We start from the raw sequence: 22,048 nt of genomic DNA on the forward strand, positions 1-22,048 counted from the left end.
TGGATGGTTATTTAAAAAATTGCCACTAAATAAATGAATAAATGTAAATAAATAAATAAGAAAACAAATCTGACTTTTGCTGGCTGGTTGTTATTATCATAAAAATAAAACCACCAAATAATGACTGACAATTAAATATCATTAACTTGAAACTGTAAAACACTGTTTTTTTTAGGAAGATAAAAAAAATAGTCTTGGTTGTTATTAAAATATTTTGCCACTAAATAAATGAATGTGTAAAAATAAATACATAAATAAGAAAAAATAACCCAACTTATTTTAACCTGATAGTTTATTTTGGTTGTTATTAACAATAAATAAATAAAAAAAAACATGAAACCAAATTTGCAACCCATTTAACTCCCATGATCTAAAATATATAAAACTTTGTTCTCATTTCATAATATTGGATTATGTACAAAATAAGATCGCTGTACAAAATAATATTATTTAATAGTATTCAAAATCATAGCCAATATGTGTGTATTTTTCCTCACATTGGTACATGAATATTCCCATTAAGACAGTCATGAACAGAAATGAAGCTGTTAATAAGTCCATTAACTTTCAATTTAAGAGTATTTAATGAGAAAAAATGTGATGCAGAAATGTGAATGTGGAAAGAATAAACATTAAAAATCATAAATAGCACAGCTCAACTACAGAAATGCATCAATAAGCAGGTAAATGTATTCACACTGTCAGCGTCGCTCAATGGATCAGTTGCTCACACTGCACTTAACCCTGGGTTAACTTAACTTTAAAAAACCTGGGACATTTTTAAACTCTGGGTTAAGCGCAGTTTCACAACTGCAATTTGAAACCGCTCCAGACTCTGAACTGAGGCACAAAAGAATACATATTAAAATGTTTAGTTACAGACAACCAATCATAATCTCAATAGCACTACCCTCATTAAATATTCATGTACAATGAAACTTCCAAGTGTAACTGACGGAAACCACTAGAATGTTGCAAATGTGTTATCTGGAGTAAAAAAAGACAGTATTAATTTTGCTGTATGTTTCAGTAAAATCAAGGCAGATTTAAGAGGCAAAATTTCCACGGATGGATGAGCAGTTATTAAAACATGCGAACCACATTCTGCAACCATAAATTGCTGAATTGTACACATTTCAATTGTCAAAAACCTTTGTATACAGCGTATACTTTGTTTTCTTTTAGAGAGAAATGTCTGAAGAACAAATAACATTCAAACTACAACTGTCTCTCGTTTCCCTCTATCAAAACCATTGCGTAGAACATTCCTGCCCGAGTGCCATAAATGTTCTTTTTCAGAAGTTTGTATACCTGTAACTTAAAAAGTATTAAAGATATTTCAATATGATTTTACATTCTGGTTCTTAATAAACATCTCTTTTGGAAACTTAATTTTTAAGGCCCAATATGGTTCAGTTCCAGAGATATTTGGATCTTAATGCGGCTCCATGTTCAAATTGTTGATCCATTTTCAATGGTTGAAAACCAAATGTGATTGTTTTTATCCAGTTATGACCACATAAATGCCAATAAGAACAGTAACCGTTTAATGTTTCACAGTTTGAGGTATTATCAGTGATTCCACCAAATGTTATAACAATAGGAAATTGTAATAATTAAACAATCCAGGTGAGGCCAAACATGGTTTATTGATGTGAATTCAATGTGTGTGGAGAGTAAACACACTCTCCTAGGAGGCATGAAACTTGTTTACAACATGTAGTTATGATTCAAAATCCCTTCTTCGAAATATCTCTGAAATGGATTAAAATCTAGAAATTTATGAACAGAATACTAAGAGCAAGTTAATATTCCTCAACTTGACCATTTCAGTGGCACTCAGACAGGAATGTTCTATACAATTGTTTTGATAGAGGGAAACAAGATGCATTTCTAGTTTCAACATGATTTATTCTTTAGACATTCCCCTTTAAAAGCAATAAGTATAAACTGTACGAAAAGTGACTAACATTTGGTTTACGACCATTAAAAATGGTTACAATTCAACAATTTGGACATGGAGCTGCATTGAGATTGCCATATCTATAGGATTGAAACATATAGGGCCCTAAAAATGAACATAACAAAAGAAAAGTTTGCCAAGAACCAGAATGTAAAATCATACCGACATATCTTCGATACTTCTTGAGTTACAGGCATGCAAACTTTAGAAAAAGAACATTTATGGCACTCAGGAATGTTCTACAGCATGTGATTGTTTTCATAGAGGGAATCAAGATACTGACAGGACCTAAAACACGTGCAAATGCTAAACTTTCACTCTTTGCAAAAACTTGAAAGAATCACCTGGTCTGTACGGATCAACTACGATCAATCCCTATACTTGACATTGCACCAGTTTCATTTAAAAAGTGCCTCACAAAAAGAAGAGGGCAAGGCTCTTTTTCTCCGCCATCACACACCAGGGGTGGAAATTAACAGGGGTTTGGGGCAAAGATGCCACCCAAATAAAAAAAAAAAAAAAAAGGTTCCAAAAACCAAGATATGGCGCAAAAAAAAAATATCTTTGTATAAATCTTACTTTGAGACATATGGAAAACCTCGCGTGAGTGCGGTCAAGTCCACGTTCATCTTCTCTGTCCGCTGTGCAAGCGCATGTGTCTGAGACAGTTGTCCTGTCTGGAGAAGGTCTTATCACACAGCGGGCACCGGAAGGGTCTTTCACCCGTGTGCACTACTCTGTGAGTCAACAGCCGCTTCCTCTCCGTGAAGCCTTTGCCGCACTCCTCACACTGGAAGGGTTTTTCACCGGAGTGCACTAGTCTATGAGTTAACAGCCTCTTCCTCTCCGAGAAGCTTTTGCCGCACTCCTCACACCGGAAGGGTTTTTCACCCGTGTGCACTCGTCTGTGTGTTATGAGCCACGTTCTTTGCGTGAATCCCTTGCCGCATTCCTCACACCGGAAGGGTTTTTCAACCGAGTGCACTAGTCTGTGAGTTGTCAGCCTCTTCCTCTCCGAGAATCCCTTGCCGCACTCCTCACACCGGAAGGGTTTTTCACCCGTGTGCACTCGTCTGTGTGTTATGAGCCGCGTCTTCTGCTTGAAGCCCTTGCCACACTCCTCACATCGGAAGGGTTTGGGGCCCGTCTGCCCGCCTGCACACGCCCTCCGTGTGAGCGCTTTGGGCAAACACGAGCTTGAATGCGAGGATGGAAGTCTGTTGAAAGGCGTAGAGTCAGATCTGGTTGAGCGTCTGTGGGAATCCTGAAGATTCAAGCCGTACTCAACGTCTGCAGCACCAAAGCTCTCGTTCTCTAGAACAACACCGGGAGCCAATAAACCGGACTGAGTCGACGCAGTCATCGGATCCTCCATCATCACATATGGATCTGTTAAATTCTGGAAATTCTGCTCAGACTTCATAAGACTTTCAGGATGGTCAAATGCTTTCCCTGAAGACCATAAATGAGAGTTTCCGTCATCGCAGTTGTTTTGCCCTTCACGATTCTGCTCCGCCTGAACTTGATTCAGTGTCTGATCCACAAGTTCTTCCACCTGTTCGATCTTCATCGCAAACTCCAGTCTGCTGAGCTCCTCTTTCTCCGGTTCCTTCAGCGGTGTTATGGACTCTTCTTGTTTCAGCTGCTGTGAATTCACGTCCGCCGCATGTGAAAAGTGAGGTTTCTCCTCTGAGAGGTTCTTAACAATGACCTTCTCAGCCTGAGCTTCCCGAGAATGAGCCGTTACACCTGTCGAGAAACACAAGCCATATGTCAATAAGATGTTTTAATTCAAATTCCGAGTTCCAGGTCTAAAATCTACACCAATCAGGCATAACATTATTGACTGACAGATGAAGTGAATAACACTGATTATCTCTCCATTACGGCACCTGTTAGTACAGGGGTCACCATTCCTGCTCCTGAAGGGCCGGTGTCTCTGCAGAGTTTAGCTCCAACCCTAATCATACACACCTAAAGCAGCTAATTAAGGTCTTACTAAGCATACTAGAAACTTCCAGGAAGGCGTGCTGATGCAAGTTGGAGCTAAACTCTGCAGGACACCGGCCCTCCAGGAACAAGTTTTGGGACCCCTGTGTTAGTGGGTGGATATATTAGGCAGCAAGTGAACATTTTGTCCTCAAAGTTGATGTATTAGAAGCAGGAGAAATGGGCGAGTGTAAAGATTTGAGCGAGTTTAACAAAAGCCAATCTCCAAAACTGCAGCTCTTGTGGGGTGTTCCCGGTCTGCAGTGGTCAGTATCTATCAAAAGTGCTCCAAAGAAGGAACAGTGGTGAACCGGCGACAGGATCATGGGCAGCCATGGGGAGCAAAGGCTGGCCCGTGTGGTCCGATCCAACAGACAAGCTACTGTAGCTCAAACTGCTCCAGAAGTTAATGCTGGTTCTGATAGAAAGTTATCAGAATGCTGACCCCTGTCAACTGCCGAAAGAGCCAACAGCGTGCACGTGAGCATCAGACCATGTACACCCTTGGAAACGGTATTCCCTGGTGGCTGTAGCCTCTTTCAGCAGGATAATGGCTGGATCCCAAATGACACACTTCATATGCACTTTAGGACTTAGTGGACTTAAGTCCACTAGACCGTACGGTGTCCCATTCATCATTTTAGGTTTCAGAAGGGTGCTCACGAGCACCATCTTTGCGGCCACTATGCGCCCTCGATGCGCACTTCAGCTGAGCCCGCAAGTCTGCGAGCTATGCAGAGGACTTTACCCGGCATTTGGGACCGGGCCAATGTGCCCGGCCTCAAAGCAAAAATCTTTCAGGAATGCTTTGAGGAGCACAACAAGTTTGAGGTGTTGACTTGGCCTCCAAATTCGCCAGATTTCAATCCAACCAAGATCCAAGGAGGCTTCACCTTGCATCTTACACCCTGCTGCTAACATCTTGGTGCAGATACCACAGCACACCTTCAGGGGTCTAGTGGAGTCGATGGGTCAGGGCTGTTTTGGCAGCAAAAGGGGGACCAACTCAATATTAGGAAGGTGGTCATAATGTTATGCCTGATCAGTGTATATGTGTCAGTATTAGTTGAATTTCACATTAATACATCAAGCTGCTACAAATCATCAATGAATTGTATTATTGGTGCAAGAATAGTCTGATTATTACACTGCTCAAAAAAATTTAAAACACTCTTCATGCCATCAATAGCATGATTGATTGACTGTTGGAGTTTGGGTTCCTTGTGGCTGTCGCCTTTTGGCTTGCTTAGTTGGGGACACTTGACATTTGACTTGACATCTGATATTCAAAAGTGCTCTGATCTGCCTGCATTGAAACCATTTTCTTATATACCAGTTATCAATGTAAAGCTGCTTTGACACAATCTGCATTGTAAAAAGCGCTATATAAATAAAGGTGACTTGACTTGACTTGATATGAATAGCATCAATCAGTTAAACTCCTGGGATATTGATCTGGTCAGTTCAGTAGCAGAGTTTTTTTTAAATCAGTTTCAGCTGCTTTGGTGTTAATGAAATTAACAACAGGTGCACTAGATGGGCAACAATGAGACAACCCTCAAAACAGGAGTGTTTTTTTCTGACTGTTTTTCACAAGTTTTGCAATTGGCTAAGGTCACTACTGGAAGCATGAGGCGATACCTGGACTTTACAGAGGTTGCACAGGCAGCCCAACTCCTCCAGGATGGCACATCAATATGTGCCATTGCCATAAGGTTTGCTGTGTCTCCCAGCACAGTCTCAAGAGCATGGAGGAGATTCCAGGAGACAGGCAGTTACTCTTGGAGAGCTAGACAGGGCCGTAGAAGGTCCTTAACCCATCAGCAGGACCGGTGTCTGCTCCTTTGCGCAAGGACGAACAGGATGAGCACTGCTAGAGCCCTACAAAATGACCACCAGCAGGCCACTGGTGTGAATGTCTCTGACCAAACAATCAGAAACAGACTTCATGAGAGGCCTGAGAAACGTCCTCTACTGGGCCCTGGGCACCGTGGAACTCAATTGGAATTTGCCATTGAACACCAGAACTGGCATGTCCGCCACTGGCGCCCTGTGTTTTTCACAGATGAGAGCAGGTTCACCCTGAGCATATGTGACAGAGGTGAAAGGGTCTGGAGAATCCGTGGAGAATGTTATGTTGCCTGTAACATCATTCAGTATGACCGGTTTGGTGGTGGGTCAGTGATGGTCTAGGGAGGCATATCCATGGAGGGATGCACAGACCTCTTCAGGTTAGACAATGGCACCCTGACTGCCATTAGGCATCGGAATGAAATCTTTGGACCCATTGTCAGACCCTACACTGGTGCAGTGGGTCCTGAGTTCCTCCTGGTGCATGACAATACCCAGCCTCATGTGGCAAGAGTATGTAGGCAGTTCCTGGAGGATTAAGGAATTGATACCATTGAATGGCCCCCACGCTCACCTGACCCCTCTGGGACATGTTTCGGTCCATCTGATGCCACCAGGTTGCACCTCAGACTGCCCAGGAGCTCAGTGATGCCCTGGTCCAGATCTGGGAGGAAATACCCCAGGAGACCATCTGTCGTTTCATTAGGGTCATGCCCCGACATTGTCAGGCATGCATACAATCACGTGGGGGCCATACAAACTACTGAGTACCATTTTGAGTTGCTGCAATGAAATTTCAGCAAAATGGACTAGACTGCTACCCCATTCTCAGGGTGTCTTTGAATTCAGTCCTCTGTAAGTTGATCATTTTCATTTCCATCAAATGATGTGGCATCCTTTTGCTCATAACACATTACCAAGTCCATATCAGTTTAGATTTCCAGCATTTTTTCCCCATTGAGATCTGATGTGTTTTCAAAGAGTTCCTTTAATTTTTTCAGTGGTGTAATTATTAAAAAATTATTTGAGTGTAATTATTATATCTGAAAATAAACAGCAGCTGAATATAATACCTCTGTTGTTGTAACCATTAATATTGTAGTGTACCAAATGAGAAGGTTCCCTGTATAGTAAGCAACATTATTTGGGAGAGATTTTTTTTCCTTAAGAAAAACCAAACTATCGGTATCTGCATTGGCCAATATCATTCTGAATAATCGCTATTGGTGTATCTCTAATTATATATATATCTCGATTTTAATCGATTCTCATTTTTACGAGCTGATATCAATTCTTAAATCCCAAGAATCGATTAGTCTAGTCTGTTTTCAGATGATGAATGAGCAGAATATGTAGCTCCTCCCATCCAATAAATCGCAATAATCTTTGTTACTTTTGATATGAAGCAAAGTCTCAGATTTCAAATGACGTCCATCTTATTATGAGATTCTAAACATAAATACCGTTTTGGCGCTGTTTAATGTGGCGTGACAGATTGCTTTAGCGCCTCAGTTAAAGTGAAGCATGTGATCATCCTCTCCTCCGCTTTAATACCAGTTACAGCGAAATAAACATGAACATCTGAAGGTATGTTAAAATATACAGTACAACTTACTGAAATCCGTATCATGTCTCGTGTAATCGCTCAATCAGTGCTTCAACCTCGGAAAGACTCAATAAAACAGCTTCAGTGTCACGTAACGTCACATTTACCTCAGAAAAACACATTCAGTGACCATAAACTCATTAGTCAGATAGAAAAGTGAACTCTAGAAAGCAGCATTCTGATAAATATAGCTATGCACCGTTACATATTCATTATAATCTTTAATGTTCTTCAATATTTAATGCATGTTTGAATAAATCAGTTATGACAGTCGCGATTTAAATGTTTATATTAAAAAAAAAAACGAATTGGAGTAGAAATATGATTATGTAATTCTAAACTTTATTTATAATAAAAAACATCATTGAGTGTAATTTAAGTGTTTGTATATAAATAAGTTAATTTAACCTTCAATATTATTATAGTAGCACCAGCTGACTCCCATGTGTAGTTTACAGCATTAGTTGAGAGATTTTTTTTCCTCTAGAAAATTTGCCATGTACTGTAACAGAAATACTACATCCAAAATAATCGATATCGAATCGAAATCGTAATCGAATTGAATGCATGTGTATATTAATCGAATCGTGAAAATTGTGTCAATACCCAGCCCTAATATATATATCATGGTGAATTTTATATGTTAAAACAAACATTATAGAAATATAATGATTAATAAATCATGTTTAAAATCAGTATATTATATATATATATATCAGTTCAAACTCACTCGTGTCCATCAAGATCTCCACCTGAACGCCGACGGAGCATCTCTGTGACTCTGCAGTGACTCTCTGTAGTTCAGTCTCGGTGAGCATCAGCCGAGTCTTCAGTCCCTGGATCTCCTCGTTTCTCCTCCGGATCTCCTGATGAAGAGCAGCAGCCTCTTCCTCCAGCAGCTGACTGATCTCCGCCACCGCCGCCTTCGCCAGCACGGTCATGATCGCGGAGATCTGAGTCTGGATCATCCCTGCGGAGCTCATCTCGCTCTCAAAACACTCTGAACATGACATTACTATGAAGAACAACACAAGAGCTTCTCTGGGTCCTGCTCACTCGTGACGTGTTTCCTTTTAGGAAACGCTCAGCAAATTAAAAGACACGCGAGCAGCGGAAGGTGCAGAATAGAATTTTGTTTGGAGATTTTACACGATTTATATGAATTTTCAAAAGCTATTTTATAGTAAAAACACAAGAAAATAAGAACTCTGTCTTTTCACATCATTAACACTTTTCTTGAACAAGACAGAAGACATTTCTATATATGATTTTCTCTATATTAGATTTTAATAATTTAAACGTTTTCATTTCTATTATAAGTTTTATTTTATTTTAAATTGTATTTTTTTTGATTGTATGATTTATTATTGGATTTTCTATTTATTCATTAGTTACTGCTGGACATAACACTGTTCAATATTAAAGTGATAGTTCACCCAAAAATGAAACTTCTGTCATCATTTACTCACCCTCGTCTCGTTTCAAACCCTTAAGACTTTCGTTTATCTTCGAAACACAAATGAATTTAATAAAATAATCACATTGCGTAATGTTTTTGAAAGTTTTGCATTTTGTTTTGTTTAATAATTAACATTACATTTGTGAGTATGACTTGCACACAGCCACTTCAAAACTGTTCACAAGCTTCTATGGGTTTGATTTTGGTTGTCATTTGTTGAAATAAATACAAAAAAAAAATATTGTGTCAGTGTCTGTCTCCATGTTCTCCTCCGTGGTCATATGTGAAAGTGACAACAATAAAACTTCAGTTACATTTACACCCTTCCAACAAAGTAATGGATTGACTTGTGTCAGCTTTTTGAACATATTTTTTTTATTATTTGGACATTTTCTACCACATGATGGCTGAAGCAGCAGCGCGTGACACTGTTTTCATGGTAAACTGATCAACATTGTGATCGGAATTCTACAAAAGTGAAGTGAAAACACCAAATGATCATGCAATGGGATAAAATAGCTTCTCTTCCCTGCAAACGATACCATGAAGAATGTGAAAGTCAAAAACACGTTCTTTTTTAAAAATACTTATAAGCAATATCACACAAGCAAAAGTGCTGTTTTCCCAAATATCGGCACGTTTGCAAATGCGATATCGATTTTATAGGCCTACAACAATTCAATAAACAATAAGTTAATGGGCTATTAGGGGACTTACATTTTAGACTGTTTTTCTCTATTTTGCCAATGAAAATAGTTCCAAACACAGTTTCAGTTTCGTTACTGAAGGAATCCGTGTTTTAATGAATCGTTCTAATGAATGACTCGACGACTCACTTCTGCTTTGTCCCTGAATGAATCAGCTGTTTTGAATCGGTTAAGTGAATAATTCAATGACTAACTCATTAAGACAATGATTTGCCGCCACCTACTGGTGGCTTTAGTTTTTCATTTTAGCTGAACGATGAAGATGGAATGCTGTTTTTGTTTGCGGTTGTACGGTTGTAGAATACGTTTATAAATAGACTATTAAGATCGAAATATGAGATAACAGCAAATATAACAGAGATAAACTAATCACAGTCGCATTGCATGACTATCGTGGATGCGCACGTCACGATATTGATGCTAAAACGATACATCGTGCAGCCCTATTTCAGTTTTAGGTATTTTAGTACGTCAAGTTAAACTAAATGAAAATAAAAAAAAATGTTTCAGTCGAAACTATAATGAACCTTGGGATGATTACAAACTTGTTCATCATGAAACATTACTGTCATGGCAAGGGAGACGTCGCGTAAAGAATGTGTAAGATGTGTGAAACCGGCCTTAATGCAGAAATGCAACACAGTTACAATACTAAGAAATCTCACATTGAGACATGATATGAAACACCTCGTGTCCACGTTCATCATCTCTGTCCGCTGTGCAAGCGCAAGTGTCTGAGGCAGTTGTCCTGTCTGGAGAAGGTCTTACCGCACAGCTGGCATCGGAAGGGTTTTTCACCCGTGTGCACTAGTTTGTGTGTTATGAGCCGCGTCCTCTGTGTGAATCCCTTGCCGCACTCCTCACACCGGAAGGGTTTTTCACCCGTGTGCACTCGTCTGTGTGATTTGAGCCGGGTACTTTGTGTGAAGCCCTTGCCACACTCCTCACATCGGAAGGGTTTGGGGCCCGTCTGCCCGCCTGCACACGCCCTCCGTGTGAGCGCTTTGGGCAAACACGAGCTTGAATGTGAGGATGGAAGTCTGTTGAAAGGCGTAGAGTCAGATCTGGTTGAGCGTCTGTGGGAATCCTGAAGATTCAAGCCGTACTCAACGTCTGCAGCACCAAAGCTCTCGTTCTCCAGAACAACACCGGGAGCCAATAAACCGGACTGAGTCGACGCAGTCATCGGATCCTCCATCATCACATATGGATCTGTTAAATTCTGAGAATGTTGCTCCGACTCCATAAGACTTTCAGGATGGTCAAATGCTTTCCCTGAAGACCATAAATGAGAGTTTCCGTCATCCCAGTTGTTTTGTTCTTCACGCTTCTGCTCCGCCTGAACTTGATTCAGTGTCTGATCCACAAGTTCTTCCACCTGTTCGATCTTCATCTCAAACTCCAGTCCGCCGAGCTCCTCTTCCACAGGTTCCTTCAGCGGTGTTACGGACTCTTCTTGTTTCAGCTGCTGTGAATTCACGTCTGCCGCATGTGAAAAGTGAGGTTTCTCCTCTGAGAGGTTCTTAACAATGACCTTCTCAGCCTGAGGTTCCCGAGAATGAGCCGTTACACCTGTTGAGAAACACAAGCCATATGTCAATAAGATGTTTTAATTCAAATTCTACAACAAATCAAACAGTTCCAGGGATAAAATCTATGTACACCGATCAGGCATAACATTATGACCACCAAGTAACATCCACATGGATGGCAGGACCCAAGGTTTCCCAGCAGAACATATAATCAACATAGAATTGTTTTTATTACATTTACTTTGTTTAATATATATATATATATATATATATATATATATATATATATATATATATATATATATATATATATTATATTTATATATAATTACTAACTGAATTATTATTTTTTTTTAAGTAATGCTTACTATATTTACGATACAAATATTTTTACAAATATTTTACAATATTTACAAATATTTCAAAAACTAATTAACCTTTTTGTACTAATTTTATAATTATAATTTACCAACATTACAGAAATGTAACTATATATTTTAAATACTCACTCGTGTCCATCAAGATCTCCACCTGAACGCCGACGGAGCATCTCTGTGACTCTGCAGTGACTCTCTGTAGTTCAGTCTCCGTGAGCATCAGCCGAGTCTTCAGTCCCTGGATCTCCTCGTTTCTCCTCCGGATCTCCTGATGAAGAGCAGCAGCCTCTTCCTCCAGCAGCTGACTGATCTCCGCCACCGCCGCCTTCGCCAGCACGGTCATGATCGCGGAGATCTGAGTCTGGATCATCCCCGCGGAGCTCATCTCGCTCTCAAAACACTCTGAACATGACATTACTATGAAGAACAACAACACAAGAGCTTCTCTGGGTCCTGCTCACTCGTGACGTGTTTCCTTTTAGTAAACGCTCAGCAAATTAAAAGACACGCGAGCAGCGGAAGGTGCAGAATAGAATTTTGTTTGGAGATTTTACACGATTTATATGAATTTTCAAAAGCTATTTTATAGTAAAAACACAAGAAAATAAGAACTCTGTCTTTTCACATCATTAACAATTTTCTTGAACAAGACTCAGAAAAGAAAAAAAAATCTCAAGACGGAAGACATTTCTATATACGTCATTTATTTATTTATGATTGGACACACTGTTGTACTGTACTGTACATTTCTATTATGTTTTATTTTAAATTGCATTTTTTTTATTGGACAATTTATTATTTATTCATAAGTTACAGGACATAGCACTGTTCAATATTAAAGTGATAGTTCACCCAAAAATGAAACTTCTGTCATCATTTACTCACCCTCATCTCGTTTCAAACCCGTAAGACTTTCGTTCATCTTTGAAACACAAATGAAGCTTTCTGTCCCTCCATTGACAGTCTACGCAGCTACCACTTTAAAACCAACGAGGTTCATTCTCGTGTTACACACGTTTGAGCTTCTGTAACAACCAATGATGTTCATTCTCATGTTACGAAGCATGTTTGAACTTCTGTAACAACCAATGAGGTTCATTCTCGTGTTACGCATTTTTGAACTTCTGTAACAACCAATGAGATTCATTCTCGTGTTACGCAGCACGTTTGAGGTTCTGTAACAACCAATGAGATTCATTCTCGTGTTACGCAGCACGTTTGAGGTTTTGTAACAACCAATGAGGTTCATTCTCGTGTTACGCAGCACGTTTGAGCTTCTGTAACAACCAATGATGTTCATTCTTGTGTTACGCAGCACGTTTGAGGTTTTGTAACAACCAATGATGTTCATTCTTGTGTTACGCATGTTTGAACTTCTGTAACAACCAATGAGGTTCATTCTCGTGTTACGCATTTTTGAGCTTCTGTAACAACCAATGAGATTCATTCTCGTGTTACGCAGCACGTTTGAGCTTCTGTAACAACCAATGAGATTCATTCTCGTGTTACGCAGCACGTTTGAGGTTTTGTAACAACCAATGAGGTTCATTCTCGTGTTACGCATGTTTGAACTTCTGTAACAACCAATGATGTTCATTCTTGTGTTACGCAGCACGTTTGAGGTTTTGTAACAACCAATGATGTTCATTCTCGTGTTACGCATGTTTGAACTTCTGTAACAACCAATGATGTTCATTCTCGTGTTACGCAGCACGTTTGAGCTTCTGTAACAACCAATGAGATTCATTCTCGTGTTACGCAGCACGTTTGAGGTTTTGTAACAACCAATGAGGTTCATTCTCGTGTTACGCAGCACGTTTGAGCTTCTGTAACAACCAATGATGTTCATTCTTGTGTTACGCAGCACGTTTGAGGTTTTGTAACAACCAATGATGTTCATTCTCGTGTTACGCATGTTTGAACTTCTGTAACAACCAATGCGATTCATTCTCGTGTTACGCAGCATGTTTGAGGTTCTGAAACAACCAATGATGTTCCTTCTCGTGTTACGCAGCATGTTTGAGGTTTTGTAACAACCAATGATGTTCATTCTCGTGTTACGCATGTTTGAACTTCTGTAACAACCAATGAGATTCATTCTCGTGTTACGCAGCACGTTTGAGGTTTTGTAACAACCAATGATGTTCATTCTCGTGTTACGCATGTTTGAACTTCTGTAACAACCAATGAGGTTCATTCTCGTGTTACGCATTTTTGAACTTCTGTAACAACCAATGATATTCATTCTCGTGTTACGCAGCACGTTTGAGCTTCTGTGACAACCAATGATGTTCATTCTTGTGTTATGCAGCACATTTGAGCTTCTGTAACAGCCAATGAGGTTTTTTTCTCGTGTTACGCATGTTTGAGCTTCTGTAACAACCAATGAGATTCATTCTCATGTTACACAGCACGTTTGAGGTTCTGAAACAACCAATGAGGTTCATTCTCGTGTTACGCAGCACGTTTGAGGTTCTGAAACAACCAATGAGATTCATTCTCGTGTTATGTAGCACGTTTGAGGTTCTGAAACAACCAATGAGGTTCATTCTCGTGTTACGCAGCACGTTTGAGGTTCTGAAACAACCAATGAGATTCATTCTCGTGTTATGTAGCACGTTTGAGGTTCTGAAACAACTAATGATGTTCATTCTCGTGTTACGCAGCACGTTTGAGGTTCTGAAACAACCAATGAGATTCATTCTCGTGTTATGTAGCACGTTTGAGGTTCTGAAACAACTAATGATGTTCATTCTCGTGTTACGCAGCACGTTTGAGGTTCTGAAACAACCAATGAGATTCATTCTCGTGTTATGTAGCACGTTTGAGGTTCTGAAACAACTAATGATGTTCATTCTCGTGTTACGCAGCACGTTTGAGCTTCTGTAACAACCAATGAGATTCATTCTCGTGTTACGCAGCACGTTTGAGCTTCTGTAACAACCAATGAGATTCATTCTCGTGTTACGCAGCACGTTTGAGCTTCTGTAACAACCAATGAGATTCATTCTCGTGTTACGCAGCACGTTTGAGGTTTTGTAACAACCAATGAGGTTCATTCTCGTGTTACGCAGCACGTTTGAGCTTCTGTAACAACCAATGATGTTCATTCTCGTGTTACGCAGCACGTTTGAGCTTCTGTAACAACCAATGATGTTCATTCTTGTGTTACGCAGCACGTTTGAGGTTTTGTAACAACCAATGATGTTCATTCTCGTGTTACGCATGTTTGAACTTCTGTAACAACCAATGAGGTTCATTCTCGTGTTACGCATTTTTGAACTTCTGTAACAACCAATGAGATTCATTCTCGTGTTACGCAGCACGTTTGAGCTTCTGTGACAACCAATGATGTTCATTCTTGTGTTATGCAGCACATGTGAGCTTCTGTAACAGCCAATGAGGTTTTTTTCTCGTGTTACGCATGTTTGAGCTTCTGTAACAACCAATGAGATTCATTCTCATGTTACGCAGCACGTTTGAGGTTCTGAAACAACCAATGAGATTCATTCTCGTGTTATGTAGCACGTTTGAGGTTCTGAAACAACTAATGATGTTCATTCTCGTGTTACGCAGCACGTTTGAGGTTTTGTAACAACCAATGAGATTCATTCTCGTGTTACGCAGCACGTTTGAGCTTCTGTAACAACCAATGAGATTCATTCTCGTGTTACGCAGCACGTTTGAGCTTCTGTAACAACCAATGAGATTCATTCTCGTGTTACGCAGCACGTTTGAGCTTCTGTAACAACCAATGATGTTCATTCTTGTGTTACGCAGCACGTTTGAGGTTTTGTAACAACCAATGATATTCATTCTCGTGTTACGCATGTTTGAACTTCTGTAACAACCAATGAGATTCATTCTCGTGTTACGCATTTTTGAACTTCTGTAACAACCAATGAGATTCATTCTCGTGTTACGCAGCACGTTTGAGCTTCTGTGACAACCAGTTATGTTCATTCTTGTGTTATGCAGCACATGTGAGCTTCTGTAACAGCCAATGAGGTTTTTTTCTCGTGTTACGCATGTTTGAGCTTCTGTAACAACCAATGAGATTCATTCTCATGTTACACAGCACGTTTGAGGTTCTGAAACAACCAATGAGGTTCATTCTCGTGTTACGCAGCACGTTTGAGGTTCTGAAACAACCAATGATATTCATTCTCGTGTTATGTAGCACGTTTGAGGTTCTGAAACAACCAATGAGGTTCATTCTCGTGTTACGCAGCACGTTTGAGGTTCTGAAACAACCAATGAGATTCATTCTCGTGTTACGTAGCACGTTTGAGGTTCTGAAACAACTAATGATGTTCATTCTCGTGTTACGCAGCACGTTTGAGCTTCTGTAACAACCAATGAGATTCATTCTCGTGTTACGCAGCACGTTTGAGCTTCTGTAACAACCAATGAGATTCATTCTCGTGTTACGCAGCACGTTTGAGCTCTGTAACAACCAATGAGATTCATTCTCGTGTTACGCAGCACGTTTGAGCTTCTGTAACAACCAATGATGTTCATTCTTGTGTTACGCAGCACGTTTGAGGTTTTGTAACAACCAATGTTCATTCTCGTGTTACGCATGTTTGAACTTCTTTAACAACCAATGAGGTTCATTCTCGTGTTACGCATTTTTGAACTTCTGTAACAACCAATGAGATTCATTCTCGTGTTACGCAGCACGTTTGAGCTTCTGTGACAACCAATGATGTTCATTCTTGTGTTATGCAGCACATGTGAGCTTCTGTAACAGCCAATGAGGTTTTTTTCTCGTGTTACGCATGTTTGAGCTTCTGTAACAACCAATGAGATTCATTCTCATGTTACACAGCACGTTTGAGGTTCTGAAACAACCAATGAGGTTCATTCTCGTGTTATGTAGCACGTTTGAGGTTCTGAAACAACCAATGATGTTCATTCTTGTGTTATGCAGCACGTTTGAGCTTCTGTGACAGCCAATGAGGTTTTTTTCTCGTGTTACGCATGTTTGAGCTTCTGTAACAACCAATGAGATTCATTCTCATGTTACACAGCACGTTTGAGGTTCTGAAACAACCAATGAGATTCATTCTCGTGTTATGTAGCACGTTTGAGGTTCTGAAACAACCAATGATGTTCATTCTTGTGTTATGCAGCACATGTGAGCTTCTGTAACAGCCAATGAGGTTTTTTCTCGTGTTACGCATGTTTGAGCTTCTGTAACAACCAATGAGGTTCATTCTCGTGTTGAGATTCATTCTCGTGTTACGCAGCACGTTTGAGGTTTTGTAACAACCAATGAGGTTCATTCTCGTGTTACGCATGTTTGAGCTTCTGTAACAACCAATGAGATTCATTCTCGTGTTACGCAGCACGTTTGAGGTTCTGAAACAACCAATGATGTTCCTTCTCGTGTTACGCAGCATGTTTGAGCTTCTGTAACAACCAATGATGAACTAACCCTTCAAGTTTTATTTGTTTAATTTCCACTTTAACACTTATCTGAGACCCTTACTGTTTTGATCTGACATTATTAAGCAGTTGAGTCTCTAGAACAGATAAACCACACAGAAACAAACTTACACATATTCCTGCAATACACAGTGTAAACTAAATAGCCCAGAAAGACACAACAGCAATGATTTTACATCAGAAAGTCATTTGTTTTATTGTCAACTGCAAAATGCATCTTCTTGATGCTCCCATATTAAATAATTCACGCAAACACAAAGTAGTGGAAAACAACATAGAAGGCATATAGCATCATTTTACAGGTTATAAAATGAAAAATTAAATTCATATATAAATGAAATGCATTTCATGTGACTGCTGATGGTTATCAAACAGATGTATATAAATGTGATCTGTTGTCCAGCTACTGAAAAACAGTATATCAAACTTGAAGCAATATTACTATTTATTATAAAAAACCTCCATAAAGTATGTCAAAACAAGTCAAATTTAAAACAAAATGTGGCATTTGATAAAAGCTTGTCACTAGTGAATCTGTGACTGTGAAGGCTACCAATACGCATACGCCTCCTCTTCAGTGTGGCTGCGCTGGTGCAGTTTCAGTGAGTTTAAATGAGAGTAGGACTTGCCGCATTCTTCACAACTGTACGGTTTCTCTCCGGTGTGCGAGCGCTGGTGTGAAATCAGGTGAGAGTTGCAGTAGAAGCGTTTGCCGCACTGAGGGCAGGTGTACGGTCTCTCTCCGGTGTGGATTCTTTGGTGGATCTTCAGGTAGAAGCGTGTGGTGAAGGTCTTTCCACACTGAGGGCAGCGAGAGCTTCTCTCTGCATTTGCGTCTCTGTGTTCTGACGCCGACGGAAGCGCATGGTTAGCGGCAGCAGTTCTGTACGGTTCGTCCACGTACTGATGCGCGATTGGATCGTGCCGTCGGTTCGGAGACACACCTGTGGCGAATCGCTCACCTGTTTCCAGAGGAGAAGCGTCCAAACTCTGGGCTCCGGAGTTCGCTGGATATTCTTCGGAAATAGGCGAATTCCACATTCCACTGGGCTTCATTTTACTCGTTAGCATAAAATCACTACCTGCAGATTAAACATAACAATAAAATGATGCTGATTGGAGTGTTTCAATCAAGTTTAAAACACATGATGGTATGTGAAAGCGATTTCCTATGATGCTTGTAAAAAAAAAAGTCCATAACTCGTCCTGATATGAAGAGATCTCTCACCCTCTCTAGCTGCTCCTGTTGTTCCCGTGCTGAAACTATCCTGGTCTTCCACATCTGGACCCAACGGGCAAAGAGCAGGAGAAACTAGGAATAAAAACAATCATCCGAATAAGACTGAGAATGAATATTAGAACATTAAATTTGACGATAATAAAGAGTAAACACTTGGCTTTTGATGTAAAATCATAATTCTTGAAAGCATGCGTGTGTGTTTTACTTGGTCCGCTGTCCCACTGTCCGTCCTCCATGTGTTCCTCTTTGATCTGAATGGATTTGATTCCGTCTTCCTGCATTTGGGAATGACAAAGAATCCGGTTACTGTATGACATATACTGAAGAAGAAGGATCTAATAATGAAGAATCCTTACGTTCAGCGTGAACGTCTGCACTGAAGAATCGCCCGTGTGTGTCTCCGTCTGTGATTCTCCGTCATGATTTTTATTTATCTTTACGAAGTTGAGGTTTACCTCTGGTGAGAAAGTGTTTTTGAAATGATGGATAAATACAACATATACAGATACAAGCATTGTTAAATGTGCAGTAAGCGATGTCTGAGAAACGATGTTGATATTTGAAATCACCAAAACAATCACGCCCCTACCCAAGAGGATCACACCCCTATCTTGATAGCTCCGCCCCAAAATTCACAAACACCTCCCCCATCATGAGTGGACACGCCCCTTGCTGCTGATTGGCTACAAGTGTGATGTTGCCCTCAGAGTGATCCACTTTTAACAGTGTTTCTCAGAAATCTCTTACTGCATGAAAGAAATACAGGTTTTGAACAACATGATAAAAGAATGATCATTTTTGTTTAAATCATCTCTATAAGTGGTAATAACACCAGAACACAACCATCTGATACATGTTCATGTGTTATATGATGTGTTTTTGTAATCAAAATAAGCATTAATATTTAAAGTCAACATGATTCAGAATTTGCGACCTATTGTAACATAATACTGAATCAAAGCATATGGAATGAGAATGGGAAAGTTAGATGATGAAAAGTGGATGTTATAGAGCAGAATAGACGCAGATCTGAGTGCAGGTATAACTTTACCTTCACACCGTTGTTTGGACTTTGCAGTCTGAACTGAAACGCTCTTTCTCTGACCATAAGCGGGACACTGGCAGGCCACATCTCGAGTCGGTGGCTGTCAGACGGACACACACAGACTCAGACAGCGCGCTATTACCAAACCGAGTTCTCTTTTGCGTCTTAAACGGATGAATACACACAAAATTATGTCAAAATGCCCATTTTGGTTAGTATCCTTATAAGCACGGAGTTAAAATAAAAAGTCTTCTAACAAAAAAATCTGATGCGTGTCAGATCCGTGCATTTGGTCTTAAAGTGACAGTAGCTTAAAATACCTGCTGCTGTCTTCTGTCATTAATGTTGACTGATCATATGCACGGTTACTTCCTGGTTTTCGATAAGCCAGCTTGGGTATTTTGCGGTGAACTGTTGTACTCGCTGTACATTGACACAAAACCATCTATGGCAAAACTTTTTAATGTGGTATTTATATCACACTTGCCTAATTTGGCAATAAACCAGTTTTATCGATTGCAATAAAGAACGTTTGAATAAGAAATGTTGTGTCTGTAATTAGACACACATGCAACATATTTCCAGCACTTCAAATGTTATTTTTAATGTGATGACCAAAAGCATTATTTATTCATCCTTCTGAGATTGTCCCTATTTGTAAAACCAAACATTTCAAGACTGATAGAAAACACTCATTTAAAATAAAAAAAGACATTAATTATTACTATAACCAGCAGATGGCGGCAGAGGACCATTTTATTTGCACATATATCAGCCATTTCCTGTAATAGTTTTTCACTCAGTTTCATTTTTGAATAAATATTAAACATTGTAAAATCACTAGGTTTAAAAATACATTTTGTCAAGGTGAAGTATGAAGTACAAAAATCTCATGAAAAACGATAACTTTTCTCAGTCAGTGCAGCGCAAGTTCAATGATTTCATCATATTTGTGAAAACTCACATTTTATTTTATTACATTTTTTTATGTCATCTTACGTTTCAACAACTAAATTAATGCTAGAACTGACTCTATTCTGATTATAAACCAACACTCCATCAAGTGACATTTCACCAGAAGTTTTCCAGCTTTGCGGAAGTTTTTAAGAACATTCCGTGCATATGGTCAATTAAAGAACAAAAGAAAAAAAAAAAAAATCTCAAATCTGCTCTTGACTGAATAACTTCTTTAGCTTTAAAAGGATTAACATACATTTAATTGATACATTATAGCATTTCATACCTGAATATTACCTGAAATCTGTTTATTTCATTTTTATCTTTGTTCTACTGTTTTTATCAGTACTATTGGTTGTTATTTGTTTGTTCGTTCTTATCTTATTACGGTTTACTTTTATTAAAATACTTTTTATAATACCGGACCTTATTTTCATTTTACCATGAAATCCCAGCTAACAAGGAACGTTGTCAGAACGTTGTTGCGACGTTGTCTCAAAGTTAACGTTAAAAAAGTTAAAGTTAATAGTTATCTGAAACATCATAAAAATGTTATTTATTCATCATTCATGGAATATTTTTTCTTAATAAGTTGAATGTTTGTCTAACATTATTTAAATGTTAAACTACTTGTTTCGGAACGTTCAGAGAACATTCAAGTAACGTTCCCGTAATGTTTGAAGAATGATTAAATGAAATGTTCAATTAACCAAGAAGAAAAAAAAAAAACTGGAGAGCATTCAGAAAGAAAGTTTTCATAACTATATACATTTCTTAGCTAGGATCCCATGGTTCTTCTCTGGGGACTTTTTTTTAGGGTAGTAACACTTACCTTCGCTGTTGGCGATGTAACGTTACCAACGGTGTAAACTGACGGAACGGCTGTATCTGTCAAACACAGAACTTTAGCGAAGCCCATTTCGTGCTGTGTTAAATTCTGGAAGCATTCACGGGTGAAATGCCTCGAACACAAGCGCGAATTCTCCGTTATTCCTCCTTCTTCAAAGTGCAAAAACTCAAGCCAACGGGATCGTAACCAGGGGGTTTTAGGGATGGGGAACAGGGTCTTAAGAGGAAAACATCCCAAAATGCACCTTTTCACCATCTCTGCGTTCGCCGCTAGGCTAGTTTTATGTGGCGTTAAGATGACAGGATAAAGGGGCGGGGTTACAACTTAGCTCTCTAGCTATTGGCTTAACGTCCGGGCGGCCTTCCATACGTCACCGGCTAAAGAAAGTCGTTTCAGCGGAAGATCAAGTTAATACATTATGATTAAAGACTGAAAGGACCAAAAGGCACGGACGAATCGCGCATTAAACCGCATCATGTTGACTTTAAATTAAAGTGTGTCAGTCTGGACTGAAGTGTACCTCTCTGTCCGCTGTTATTGACCTGTATTCCCACTGAGCGCAGGTTCGGCTGGTTCTGTCGGGCTGATCGCAGCTCGCTCTCGGTAAACTGCAGTTTGACCAGCAGCGTCTCGACCTCCATCTGCCGGCGCGTCATCTCCTGCTCCACCGCGCGACTCATCTCCAGCAGCGCGCATTTGGCGAAGCGCTCGATGATGGACGCCAGCTGCGCGTGGATATCAACCGATGCAGACATTCTAGTCGCTTCCCTGCTGAACAGTAAAGTCTGTTGTTTGTGAGGAGAGTTTGTATCGATGATGGTGATTTCCAAAGAGCCTCGCGTTCAGTCTGGTGTGTTTTCTTTCAAATCCACGCTGGGTTTGAGGATGAGGATAGTCGAGCATGTATCAGTATTGTTTACACAAATCTTACAAAACAGTTGACCATTTCCTAGAGGCGTGACGTCACCATTGAAAGGACCAATAGATTTTCGCACTGTCTTTTCAGTACCGTAAATCCTAG

General features: G+C 39.7%; 1 protein-coding gene across 1 annotated transcript; it reads right to left on the reverse strand.

Annotated features, from left to right (window-relative positions):
- Positions 1-291: 291 nt before the first annotated feature.
- LOC137003759 (zinc finger protein 665-like) lies at positions 292-21,997 on the reverse strand. The gene is made up of 9 exons (XM_067364042.1): positions 21,548-21,997; positions 18,532-18,632; positions 18,381-18,450; positions 18,137-18,247; positions 17,495-18,017; positions 16,466-16,530; positions 11,617-11,937; positions 10,382-11,147; positions 292-3,036 (listed from the first exon to the last, which is right to left on the reverse strand). Exons 1-9 carry the CDS (start codon positions 21,780-21,782, stop codon positions 2,589-2,591), a joined length of 2,640 nt encoding a protein of 879 aa, XP_067220143.1. The 5' UTR covers positions 21,783-21,997; the 3' UTR covers positions 292-2,588.
- Between the last annotated feature and the right edge of the window lie 51 nt (positions 21,998-22,048).

This window comes from Chanodichthys erythropterus, chromosome 16 (genome assembly GCF_024489055.1).
Source record: "Chanodichthys erythropterus isolate Z2021 chromosome 16, ASM2448905v1, whole genome shotgun sequence".
In the NCBI taxonomy this organism is placed as follows: Eukaryota; Metazoa; Chordata; class Actinopteri; order Cypriniformes; family Xenocyprididae; genus Chanodichthys; species Chanodichthys erythropterus.

What these genes read in the sequence shown, in the direction of transcription:
- LOC137003759 (XM_067364042.1), bottom strand. Translation starts at nt 21,782, where the DNA reads ATGTCTGCATCGGTTGATATCCACGCGCAGCTGGCGTCCATCATCGAG. An exon ending in TGCAGACGTTCACGCTGAAC is followed by an intron (nt 18,451 to 18,531) that starts GTAAGGATTCTT and finishes TCCCAAATGCAG; the next exon opens with GAAGACGGAATCAAATCCAT. An exon ending in TTACAGAAGCTCAAACATGC is followed by an intron (nt 11,938 to 16,465) that starts GTAACACGAGAA and finishes ACGAGTGAGCAG; the next exon opens with GACCCAGAGAAGCTCTTGTG.